Source organism: Syngnathus scovelli, chromosome 21, assembly GCF_024217435.2.
Source record: "Syngnathus scovelli strain Florida chromosome 21, RoL_Ssco_1.2, whole genome shotgun sequence".
Taxonomy (NCBI): domain Eukaryota; kingdom Metazoa; phylum Chordata; class Actinopteri; order Syngnathiformes; family Syngnathidae; genus Syngnathus; species Syngnathus scovelli.
Window position 1 is genome coordinate 7,778,306 of NC_090867.1, and position 13,496 is coordinate 7,791,801.

At 43.5% G+C, this 13,496-nt stretch overlaps 1 protein-coding gene across 2 annotated transcripts in view; it reads right to left on the bottom strand.

Annotated features, from left to right (window-relative positions):
- The window catches only part of nrg3b (neuregulin 3b), an 83,501-nt gene that overhangs the window by 18,398 nt on the left and 51,607 nt on the right, over positions 1-13,496 (bottom strand). For both annotated transcript variants that reach the window (XM_049759305.1, XM_068649504.1), the window contains one exon: positions 11,123-11,258. In XM_049759305.1, the coding sequence (XP_049615262.1) occupies positions 11,123-11,258 (136 nt within the window). The remainder of the gene's footprint in view (positions 1-11,122; positions 11,259-13,496) is intronic.

Consider the following 13,496-nt stretch of genomic DNA (forward strand, 5'->3'; position numbering starts at 1 on the left):
TTAGATCTGGAGGTAATGGACGACACGTGACTCCGATGGCTTTTCCGAAGAGTGCACTAGTACTACTTAGACTTGCCGGCGCTTCTGCGTTCGCGGCGCCATCCATCATGCTGTCATAAGCGAGCGGCCTTGAATAGATGGCCGCCTTCCTCGTGGCCTGCAGGGAGGCAGCACAAAGACACCTAAGCGGACCGACGCTTAACAGCGACATGTGACGGGACAATTACGGCGGGCGAGAAGCAAATTGATAGCAAGGTGTGACAAATCGGACTAAAACTACAAAACTTGGAGGGGGGGGGTAAAAAACAAAACGCCCTCCAAAATGATTAAAAGGATGGATTTTACATTTGGAGATGAAAAATGAGGCAGCGGAGCAAATTTATAGTCTGGATGCTAATTGGAAGAGGAGGGAAAAAAAATGTGTCTCAGCAGATGCCAAGCATATGGATTGTCTGAGCGAAAACGTATTTTTACTCCACGCTTTGTAAATAGCGGCCGTATTTGATCAGTTACCGATTCCGAGCCAAGTGAAACATTTTTTAAACGCGCCAGACAGCTTTGTATTGCTATTGATCACGCTCTAATTCTCTTCTCTTCATTTTGTTGCTATCGCTAAAGAGATTGGCCCCTGAGGCACGGCCCGGCCCGTCCGAGAACGCAAACCATCAAATTTAGCTTTAAGGGCTCCCGAAATGAAAGCGGGATACTCGGAAGTCCATCGTCGCCGCTGCCGCCGCGGCTCATCTTCCGAGCGAGGTGCTGCGCTTGATGCTAATTACTTTTCTTAACGCTCGGCTGATTAGCTTCGCCTGCAGCTGGAAGATCGTCGCGTGTTTGCGAGCGAGCGAGCGAACGCCGAGGATCCTAATCACTTGTGTTGCCGCTGAAATAACAACGCGTCTGCAAAAGCTATTTAATTGCAGCCGGTAAACAATCAGGCTTTATGAAGATGAAGAATGAGGGAAAGGAACAAAAACGCAAAGTTGCCGTTGCAGCCAGGAATGACAATGAGCTAGTTTTTGTTCCAATATCCCTATTTCTTAGTATCTGTTGCTGTAATACATTTAAAACAAATCTCTTTAAGGGGGGTCTGGAGCCCCCTGAAAAATGGGCTAGGAGCGGCCATGGCTGGAACGTAAAAGCGTTAAAGTGCAAGCTGGACGGCGTTTCTTAATTAAAGCCAGCGATAAGTCCCACCTAAAGAGCATCACTTTAAATTACACGCACACGCAAAGGTTCCAATCTCAATAACTCTTAGATTCGATTATGCCGCATTGCTATGCTCGTTCACAGTCGAGTCTGATAATCAGTTCATGAACAGATTTTATTTCAGTAAAAAAAAAAGGCCCAGTGTCGGAAAAAATGATGCGAGCATTACAGAAAACGACTATAAGATTATTTTCACATAACGAGAAAAGATGCAAGGACACATCCGGGTAAAGTGATGGATTGATGGCCGGCGATGTTTGCCAGACAAATTCCCAGTTTTCAAGGACGAGGTGACGACGCTACAGTAGTTGACGTGATTGATTGCGGCGGCCGCTGTAAAAGGTGCACCATCATTCATTTTACATGAGAACCTTTAAATGACTCCACGCATGCATAATGCATTCAAAGCTTTTAGTATCTATTTTATAGGTTAAAGTTCTTGTAAAATAACGCTTTATTGATTGTAAGGCTTTAGGTTCAAATCCCTCAATTTGGGTCGGCCTGAATAAATGTTTACCAAACAACACAAGTCCGCTTGGAATTTTGTCCAACGAGTAAGTTCAAATGTTTTGCATTAGCTTTCCATCTCAATTCAAATCGCTGGTCTCGAAAGACCGAAGTGCATTTAGTAAGCGATTGGCGGCAAATTAGCAAGCTAACATTTTTGGAGCCGCTAATGATTGGATCGGAAAACTCGTTATCCCTTTGGCTCGCGTTGGAAAGCGAGGGACCACGGCGCGGGAAAGTAGATTACATCTCGTTTTAGCTGCCGGGCGATGATTAGCGGGTTAAGCTAGCTTGGAGTCATGCAAGGGAAAAACAAAACGTTTTCTCCAGCGAACTTTCTAGCGGCATTAGGTTAAAGGTCATTTGGTCATTACGGTTCCCAGCAATCAGCTATTTCGGGAAAACACCTCAATAAATCCTCGAATCATCTTCAAAAATGATGCCCTTGAAATGTTGAATCAATAGACTTATTGATCAGCAATGTTTCCCTTCATGCGTTCTGGAAAATGCCTGATAAGAGGTTAACATTTAATTAGAGAAAAAAAAGTCATGTGTTACCATGGCAACATGCTTGCTGTTATTTTTCCTCACCCTGCTCCGACCAAACAATAGCACATCCATTTTTTTTTTTTCATGTTGGTCACCTCAATGTGAGGAGGGCGTTCCCGCTCGCTCTTATCAGCACAAAACCACATCCACTCATCCGAGCCAAAAAGCGACCCCAGAGTCCTTTCCGACCTCCTGATGAATGATCTGACGGCCTTTTTTGTCTGCGAGACACCCAAAAAGAAAAATGAGCTACTAAAGTACGTCGTTTGGCTGATGAATATAAGACAGAAATCGAATTTGTGACTCTGTTGGAACGACTTTTTGATTCATTGCCAAATGAAAGCGTTTTCCACAGCAATATCATTCGGACCGCACGCAAAGTCGCGATTCATCGTCAGGTTAGGCGGACCTTAATGTGACCTGCGGGTAAACAATGAAAAAGATTCACTCCGTTCAAAGATTTGACTCATTTGTCATCACGAGGTGCTGATTGGAGGAGGCTTTAAATGATTATTTAAGTTTGTGACAAAGCGAGAGACGTGTGCAAAAGTTTGATCGGCTTACTCCTGATATTTCAGGTGCGGGATCTGTCACGTTCAGATACAAAAAGGCCGGCGGCACATTTGCTGCCGTGGGATAACGAGTGAGGCTAAAGACTTGCCGCCGACATGAAATAACGGCGGTAATTCAGCACAGCGTGCCAGAATATTCCTCTTATCGGTGGGATTCCAAACGCTTGCAGGGGCGGGCTAATGCGAACTTTGAGTGCAGCGGCTCCCTGGCGGCGTATTGGATTCGCAGAAATGTTGAAAGCGTCGGGGTTCTTACCAAACTTCTTGATGGCTTTTTACAAGAAAAATGGCTCTCGGTAATCCCTGAAAAGACCTAATCAAAATTTGGACTGCTGCCGTTCTTGTTAATTTTTCCTAAGGTGTATCTGAAATGATCTTTTTTTTTTTTTCCTGCAAGAGAAAACAAATTTCAACGCATCGTTGCCATTTGCACAAGGGAAATATGAAATTGACTGAATCGGATTGAATCTGACGAGTCGCTTACAAACGACGCCAACCGGGCTGACCTCGATTAACAAATAAAACTAGCGCGCTCGTTAGCATGAATGTTTCATGAATGCCAATGAGATTGTAAAGTTTCTCGCACTTGAGCTCTAAAAAATCCGACGATTGAACGCAATCCAAACTGGAAGCTTGACCGGCATCCCGAAACTGTTCGGGGGTTTCAATTACACATCACAATTAAATTATTCTCCGAGAGCCAGCGGAATGAGTGACAATCCGATGGAAGTCTGTCAGGCATCAGCGTGTCGTCTCGGGACGGCGTCACACTTAGCGGCTATAGATTTTCCCGTCTCTTTTCAATGCGGCAGGAAATTCAGTCGCGCTTTAATAGCTCCTCGGAGCAGATTAATACGATAGGCATCTGGGCTTCCTGTCCTAAATGCAGCAAAGTGACAACCTCGCTGCAGCCCTGATTGTGACAAGGGAGAAAAGCTGCCCGCTCAAGGAAACACACACACACACACACACACACATCAAGTGTCTTCTCTGACATGGCACACTATGGAGACAAAGAGCCCACCGAGGAAGCTCACTGGGGATAAGGATAATTAGGATGACTGGCTGGTGATTTTCATTTTATTTTTGTGCTCGGTGTCACAGTGGGATTCGTCAGCTCGACACAAATAAATTCCAATTCGCTATTTCCTTTTATATTGTATATTTCGGGATTGTTGCTGGTGAAACCAATCTTTTTGATTGGGTTGTTGTTTTTTTTAAATACAATTGAGGCGGGAATTATAAGTGGTTTCATTTGTGTTTGGTCACTGAATGTATTCTAAATAGCAAAACTAAGAAATATATTTGTAGAAAATCTGTAAATGATCTGATTGGCAATTAGGCGACGAATCTTTAGACGTCAATCAATGTCGATTAATAGGCTTTTTCGCGATTCATCGGCTACCGTATTTTCCGGACTATAAGGCGCACTTCAAATGGTTTCATTTTCTCCAAAATCAGCATTGTGCCTTGTAATCTGGTTTCTTACATCATTATAAATGCGTTAGCCTTGGATCTCTACAATGACTACAGATTGAAGTACCTCGAGAGAGAGAGAGAAAAAAAAAAAAATCACAGCAAGATGGGTACAAAAAAAAAATGGAGAGCAGTGAAATAATGAGCTTGCTTGAAAATTGCCAAAAAGCTCCAAGCAGCCGACGGCGCTGCCGAGTAATGAGCCCGACTGGGTTCCCACGTTTGACATCACACTGTCAATTCAAGGGGGTTACTTATATTACCCCCCGCCCCCTCAAAAACACACAAAATGGCTGCTTTAAATAAATCATTTGCTGTAAACATGACTGCTTTTGGGGGTGAAAGGAAGCGTGACAAAGGTTTAACAAGTTCCAATAAATTGGGACGTTGAAATTTCCCTGCAGCCTATAGCCATGGAAACAGAGCATGTGTGTGTGTGTCTGTGTGTGTGTGTGTGTGTACAGAAGGGGAGTGAAAGATCCACTGCATGGCGGCAGATAAGAGACTGGCTGACAAGGTGGGAGTGAAGGTGGGTTGTGCGCCGAATAAATGGAGTCTGCTCTTAAATACGGCGTCTGCTTTCCAAATCGCGGAAGCTCGTTCGTTCACGTGGAGGCTGGCTTTTTTTTTTTTTTGTCTGAGCGCTTTTTCATTCCCGTTCTTTTCAAACTCGGGGGTGACTAATCCGCCGAGGCCGCGTGTCCATCATGGTCGCTCTCTGTTTAATTTCGAGGCAAGAAAGAAATATTTTGTCTGGCTTTGCGTTGATATTTGCCTCGGCTCAACTTTGCTTTTAACGGAAAAAAAAAAAAAAAGGGAAGTTAAGCGAACGGATCGATGGTCCAATTACTGTCGCTGACACGCAAATCCATAAACCGGGTTCTGGAAGACTGTGTCCGAATCCATCCGAGCCCTGTCTCTAACTTGGATGACAAACAGAGCGAGACGGCAGAGCGTCACCGTCAAACATCTGCTGCGCTGACGTGCGAAGGGACGTTGAAATGCCGCCAAGCGCCGAATTTTGTTATTCCAGGAAGTGGAGAAGGACACGCTCATATCTGCGATACGGCACAGATGATCCAGCAGATCCGCCTCCTAATCTCGCCGCCTCCCCTGCGATGTCACAGGCATTAGCATGCAGAGATAAATAGTGACGAAGGAACTTGCTCTGGGGCTTTCACAATCGTCTTTTTTTTTTGCTTTTTTTAGCATCACGTTAAATCTGCTTGTCAATTCGTGACGAAAGAGTCTGGCTAACTCGACTTTGATGATTTATACTCATGATAAAGCTTAATAATTGATTTTATTGTATTCATCCACATACCATGTTTCAGATGAAAGTAATTAAACACCATGAAAACAGCAGAGGCCCTAAAATGGAACCCTGCGGAACACCATACGGAATAGCTACACGCTACCTCCTTTTTTTACAATCCAACAAAGACGAGCACATTCAGATTCGTCCCAGTACTCGGACAAACTTTGCCTATTTTTGACAATTAGCTCTTAGCTTCTGAGTATTCCGCGAGAGTTTAGCAGAGGGTACTGGCGCACTTATTTGCACACATTTGCATCTCGTTAGCACTTCAAACCTACAAACTTGAAAGACTCCTTGTCAGGGAACTCTAATCTTCCTCCCTCTGCCTCACACTCCCGGGTAACCCCCACCCACCCTTTACTTTTCTCTTTCTCATGGCTAGCGATGAAGGAACTCGAGGACATCAATTGAGTAGCTCAACCTTATGACAGCTGCCGATGCGTTTCGCGGAGATGTGCAAATTGAAAAGACACAAAAGACGAATTCATTTGTTTGACAAGTATTCCCACTTTTTCTCGCCCGCAGGCATCAAACACCCCGCCGTTTAATAAGCGAGTTAAGTCGAGTCGGAACAACGGGATTCACTTGTCCGTCTTTTCTCATTTGCAACTTGACTGAATTACACCCCAAATTAAATTGAGCAGGTCAATAAGCGTCGAGCCGAGGCTCGAGTGTAAACATGCCGAAAGCGAGGAAGAGTCCGGGAAATCACGATTGGCATCGGTTTGTTTGGGGGGGGACAAAACTCACTCAACTAATTGAATTTGTATTCATCTCGTTAGCGGGGCGCCCTCTGGTGGATTAAGATTTCCTCGTATAAGCTAAGGTTATTATAGTGAACGAAAATTGACTAAACCTAAATCAGAAAAAAAATCCACTGGGCATTTTTAGGCTCCAAAAATGATTTATTGCCGATACCGCTGGTAAGTGGCAGCAAAGATGGCGAACATCTTTGATTCCTTCTATGATCGAGAGCAAGCTGTCCAAAGAATGTGCTTTTACAGGTACCGAGTATCTAGTTCAACAAATAAAGGCGCTCTCAAGGACATCGCCAAGTAATTGTCTTCACAAGTGTCTCAAGAAAGCAACCTCAGAGGTTCCCGAGACTCACAATTAAATATCCTCACAAGGACACCTCGTCCCAGTTACGTGAGATTCTGTCTGTCCTCCTCAAAACGGTCCCAAATATCTGAAACTTTAATTTCTGACAAGCCGTCTCGTTCGCGTATAGCTTGAATGACAACAAGGGGAGGCCTTGTCGCCTCCACGCTCACAAGTGATTCTTTCATCTGTTCGTATCTGCTGAATCTCCACTCTGAACGCTGAAAAGGAGTGACCTCGATGTTTGCTGTGTGCGTACATTGGAAAGAGGCCACATTATATTTATTTATTATTTATTCATTGTATGTGCCTTCTTGTAATGTTTACTTGAATGTTTTGTTTGTCCGTGGACCAATATAATATTATATATATATATAATATTTAATATGTCTTGTCACCGTGGGATAGTAGGAAACGCAATTTCGATCTCTTTGTGTGTCTTGACGTGAAGAAATTGACAATAAAGCCGACTTTGATTTATATATTATATGTGCGTAAATAAAAATTAAATAAATATATACAGAAATAAAAAACAAATAATATATATATAAATATAAAATCAAAACATATGGTAACCGTAAAATCAACATTTTTTTTTTTTTTTTGCAGCTAGCGTGATTGTGTTTGTTCCTTTTGGGAGATTTGATGTGTTTCCTCATCTAGCTGGAAGTCCCCCGAGGCGCGGCACGCACATGCATGATGAAATATTGGTCTGAATCTCCATTTGCACTGATGGCTTTGGAGGAGCAAACATCAAAAAAGTGATCAATCTTCATTTCATTATGATCTCATAACCGGCGTCGGCGTGCCTTTGGGCCAAACAATCTAACGTGGAAATCTTCCCATGAATTATTCAGCGGCGCGGTCAATCAGAGAGTTAGGTGGCAATTATCCTTAAGGTCTGATCAATCACGAGACGCAAAAATAAATGACGGGGGTGGGATTGCAATTAAATTTAATCTGAGAGGCGAATTATCATTAAACAAATGAAAGCAAGGTTCTCCATTATTCGATGAATCGGATTTTAAAACGATTTAATTTCCATCCCTTTATTAAAAAAAATAGGACATCCGTTATTTGCCGAGCTGAAATCTCAATGGTTTGGAATATTTTCTTTCACAAGGTCTCGAAAAAAAAAAGATCAATTGATTCATTTGAGTATCGATTAATCGTCGCAGTAGTGTAACTTGATTACTTTGCCGTCAAATATGTCGGTTTTTGAAAGCAAAGAACTTTCAAAAGACATTTTAAATAAAGAATACCATTCAATCCGAATGTTTGAAGGACTCCTGCCAAGAAAAAAAAAAAAAAAGCAAATTTTCATCAAATGAATGGCCTGTGAACTCTTCTTGGGGTTATGAATACAAAAATATCAGCAGGGAACATCAACACACTTAAAAAAAAATAAATAAAAATTGAAGTCTCGACTTTGGAGGACACATCTGGGCATGTTGAATGTGTGAGGGAAAAAAAAATGCAGACGTGTGTCAAATAAGTGACCCCTTACATAACGACATCAAGTTCTGCAAGCAAAAACATCAGCGTCCTTAATTGTGCTGGCGTACGTTCCGGTTGCCACGGCAACCCTTCTTTCATCATCACCGCCTTTATCCATCACGCTCGGCAGACGTGGACTCCGACCCGAATTATTCGTCACTTAGGCAACATTCTTGCGTTTTGATTTTATGTTGTTGCCGCTGACTTATCACACGATCTGAATGCCGGTCGTTAATTGGCTGTTAATTAATTGCCGGTGATAAAAATGATTGATCGAAACGCAAACTTTTCCCTTCGGAATTACTTTCCGAGCACGCGTCTAGAGCGGCGCATTTGCATTTTTATGTAATAATGACGGATTTACATATAAATCGGAACGAAGCGCTGATAAAGGGAATACAAAGAAAAAAAAAATGGCGGCTTACAGGAGGAAATGCAGAAGTGGGCTGCTCTTAACTTTCTCTTATTTTCTTTTGCTCCAAGTTGTTGCGCTTGCAGCAGCTTTGCGTCATCTTTGCATCACAAGCTAGGAAACACTTTGACGCGCAAACTCCGCCGCCGCAGTCAAATGTCACTTTGATAAAAAAAAATTCGACTTATGCGAAGGCAAAACACTCAATGGTGGCCAACCTAAGGTCGGAGGGCCAGTTTTGGCCCGTGAGAGCCTACTCCAATTAATATAAGAAAAATAAAATAAGAAAATGCCAGAAGGTACTAGTTAGCAACTCACGTCAACAATCTTTAATTTGCTATTTTAATTTCTTCTAGCAGCCCAATTCAAAGTCAATTTCTTTTAAACGCGGTAGGACGACATCTTCGCCCGAGGACGTGTCATCAATAATATCTAAGTCCGTCCAAGGTCATCCATGCGAAATGATCAAGTGTGACACGGTTATTTCCATAAGATATGATCACGGGCTAAAAAAAAGGCCAGAGGTGTTTACTCGCAAGCTGCCACAATATCATTTTATCCAGCGCACCTCGCACACCGCTCGTCCGTCATTTGTTTACAGCCGCGATTAAAATCCAAATCCATCACCATTTCGCCGCTTACACGTGTTGGCCAAGGCAAAGCGCACCATAAAAAGCTCGCACGGCCAGCCGTAAAACAAACTATTGTCATTTTAATAAAAGGCTGTAATTGGCCTTTTTCCATGCGTCTGATTTTTATGTCCCACCGAGGTGGTGTGTGTCTGTGTGTGTGTGAACAAGCATGCGAGCGTGAAGGTGAAGTTGCCTGCAGCTATCCAGCTCCTCCTCGTTTCTCGACTTTGTTCTGATGTATTCCGGTCTCAAAAATATTCGCTCGGGTTAGAAAATTCCTTGTAGACGTGGAGGAATTCATTTCATTGCTTCCATATTTAATTAATCGGTTATTGAAATTTTCCTCGGCCAAATTGCATCGGCCTCTGATTTCCGTGCTGCGTTTGCGTATATCGGTGCCCTCTAGTGGTAAGCAATTGAATTAGATGATTTAAAGATTTAACGTAATTCAAAATGTTCGCACTAATTCAATGAGTTTGTGAATTTCCCAGCAAATCTGGTCGACTCATCACAAGTCTGCTGCATAAGCAAATTTGATAATAACACGAATCCATCTCCAAACAAGACAATATCGACATTCGCTGTCCGATATGTCAACGCAACTTCAATACAGTCAATCCAGAATAATTTGCCTCGAGGTGTCCGATAAAATTTGACCTGGTGGAGGCAGCAATCAAAAGTGAAAAATGCGTAATTGAATCAATTCTGACAGCGGGCATCAATAGCGCCGTGATTAGCCTCCAATCAATCGTGACTGTCTTGATGATGACGCCTGAAGGAAAATATTTCTTCCCCTGCGCCCACAATCACGGGAGAAGCCGTTACTATGGCGCCGGCGCACACAAAGCGGATTTTTCCCTTTTGATTTGATGGCCTAATTTGAATTCAAACAACGGCCAGCAGAGGGAGACATTACAGAAAACCTGACGATTGGCCCGAAACGGCGACCCGCTTCCCGTTTGACTACCACTTGAATAAACAGCAATGTGGCTCCCTTTCACATCATTTCGCAGACTGTTTACGCTTCCGGCAAGAAAACGTCCAACATGTCCAAACGTCGCCGTCCCTCCACTCGACGAGAACGGCGGAGCCAGCCGAGGCGCTCACGTGGAAGTAGGTCTTAAAACAAATTTGCATGTTTATTCTGGGAGCCTTATTAGCATTGGCAAACATGAACATCCTGCACGTGGAAGGCAGCGAGAAGAAAGCAAAATGAGATTTATTTATTTTTTTTTCATCAACTATTTAGCAGTTTCAAAAACAAACGCTCAATCACTGCGCGACAGCGATTGCTTCGACACCATTGTGTATTTTCCAACTGATGTATATTTAAAGATGGTGAAGGAAGCCTCCGAGGGGGACTTCACATGCGGGCTGGACGGTCTGAAGCAACAACTCGTATTTGAAAATATCAACTTGCCTATTTCACGCAATAAAAATCAAACATGGAGACAAGAATGACAGAAGATGATTTGGACTATTACTGCTCTGGAGATTTCCTTTAAACACTTGAAATCTTCCAAGTACTTTTGACAACCACTTCCCCAGATGTTCGGGTGTGTTTATTTAACGAAATCCATCTGACTAAAAGCCAACTTTACACGCTACTTCAATACGTGATTAGACTTCAGACTCGCTTTGATGAGGCCAATCCTGGAACTTTTCAGACGGCCGACTGTGTTTAGCGCTTGTTCTATTTCCCGCCACTATTTGTTTGCACGGATCAGCCATTGAGCGCAAGCTAATGCGGCCAAAGCATCTCTGATCCGTCAGTTAGCGGTTGAGGCGATTATCTTCCGTTTGCATGATCCGGGAAAAAAAAAAAAAAAAAAAGAATACGAGCGCTCACCTGCAGTGTCGATGGACCCCGGCCACCGTCTCGATGATGGAGCACTCGCCGTCGTTGAGGCAAAAGGCCAAGTCCTTATCTTCCACGCAAGGCTTGAAAACTTCCGAGCGCAGGCTGGGCTGTGTGGGTGCCATCGCTGAAAGAAACACAAAAATAAATTTAGGACCACAAATGCAAAAGCTGATATGATCTATAGGCGCCATCCCGTTCCAGTTTGGATTTGGGCCGGTTCAAACCGGTCGCCGGAGTGGAAATAAAAAATAGCATGGCTGCAACACGAACGTCTCTTTTGACCTTTTTTGGAGTTTAGCGTTGAGATGTGTAGCGAGATTTGGCCGGCTAAAGAGATAAGCGGCGGTGAACACGTTCCCGTCTTACTCCTAAAAGCTTTGAAAACAAATCAACAAGGTCTTTCAAGACCGATCCTGCTTGTCAAAGTCTCTCGCAGCTTTGTTTCCATCACAATCGAATTGATTTCCTTTTCACAGGAGAAAAAAAAAAAATGTAAAACGTTGTCAGCTACATGACGGTAACAAATCACAAAGTGAAGCAGCAATCTGTTAAGAGTCGGGCTTTTCGATGCCCACTTGATTCCCTGGGCTGCTCTGACCCTGAGCGGCCCTCGCAACATCAAGAGGCGGCCTGCTTGGCCGCCATCTTTCAGCACCGCAATGCAGACAGCTCCGCCCGGTGATATATGCACAGCTGTCAGGCAAGCTGTCGTGGGAACATATGAATATCGGGAGCGCGCAAGTGTAGCTACATGCTAGCGCGCGAGGGCGACCCGCAAACCCGACTTGGAGCACTGCAAATGGGATTGAGTGGCATTACGCTCAATAGCTCGCCATCACAATTGGATTACGTATCCTTCTCCCTTTTCATCCCTTGACGTTATTTGTGCAGTTGGGGAAAATCCCAGATACACCGATATTTTTTTTCCTAATTGCCATTCTGAGCCCGTGTCGATCATCTGGCGCGCGTTTGACGGCCATGCTGCCATGCGTGCCGCGCGGCTGTTGGCCGGCGGCCGCCTCCCGACAGATGCTCTCGCCAACGATCACTAGTGGCGAAATAAAAACACTGTAATCTGTTTGTTGTGCCCTAGTGTCTCGTTCAATCTGTGTTTTGTTTATGATCATTGATCGATCAATCTGGGGCTCATGATGGAAAGCCCAAAGGATGAGAGATCAAAAAGAGAAATATGTTTCTCTCGGGAACCAAACACTGGCAGGTTGAGCTAAACCAAATCACTAAGTGGTGCCAATCTGGAACATGCAAATGTGTGCTTTTCTTAAAATTATTCATGAGGAAAGACACAAACGAGCTGCCAAATACGACCCAATGTTCAACGATACAAAATAAGTTACCATCCTAGAAGCATTTTGCGAATTGAAGGGTCCCTTGGATGGAACCCTGAGGGATGCCATTAGTAATTAAGGAAAAGCAATCAAAAAGTGGTGAAGTTATTTGCCGAGGCCAATAAAAAGTCATTTTTTACTTCTCCATTACTTTGGTTACCTAATTTGTGTGTTCAATCCAGAACTGGACAAATTTGATCAATTCCCACAGGACAACATTTAAAAGGTTTTCTATTTCAAGATGCAACTTTAAAAATAGAAAATAGAACAGAACGTTCTCCCGTGCGGGATGCCAGTCCCCAGCAATAATTGTCACGGCGTTTTGAGTCCCTCTCAGCTTTTATCTCGAGAGCAGCAGCAGTGACCACATTAGGTATGCTAGAAAAAAAAAAATAAAAATAAAAATCCCCTTTGGTGTACGCTATGTTAGGTCAGAAAGGCACACAAAGAGAGATGCTCCTCCCGTTAAACAATGTCGATTTCTTTCTGATACAGTGAGATTGGAAAAGTCAAGGGCCGGCAGCTTTTTTAGCAGTTACAAGATTTCGGTTGAAAACTTGAATTCCCTTATTTGTCATTCTCTATTGGAATCATCGCATTGGCTGGCGAGGCAGGAAGTGAGCAACACAAGGTTGCAGGGACACCAGTGACACAGCACTTTGGGAATTGATGATGATGTATGATGTCGCATCGGAGAAAAAAAGAAAGCTGTCTGGACTTGAAGGCACATTTTGGCAGCCCCTTTTTTTTTTTGAACGTCTTCAGCCAGAGGGAGCCGGGCTGTCAGGTCAGTCTTAAATTCAACACGGGATGGCATATTCTACCCCAGGACCTGATCAATCAAACGTGCTGTGCTTTCTCAAATATAAGACAAACCTGAACTCATGAATCTTGGATGGTGGTTTCTCCCAAATGATTTATAAGACAAAAATCTCAAATGGACAACCTCCACTGCAGTCTGATTCTAGATATGTCATTGCATTAATTCCAGTACCCTGCACGGCTTTATAAAAGAC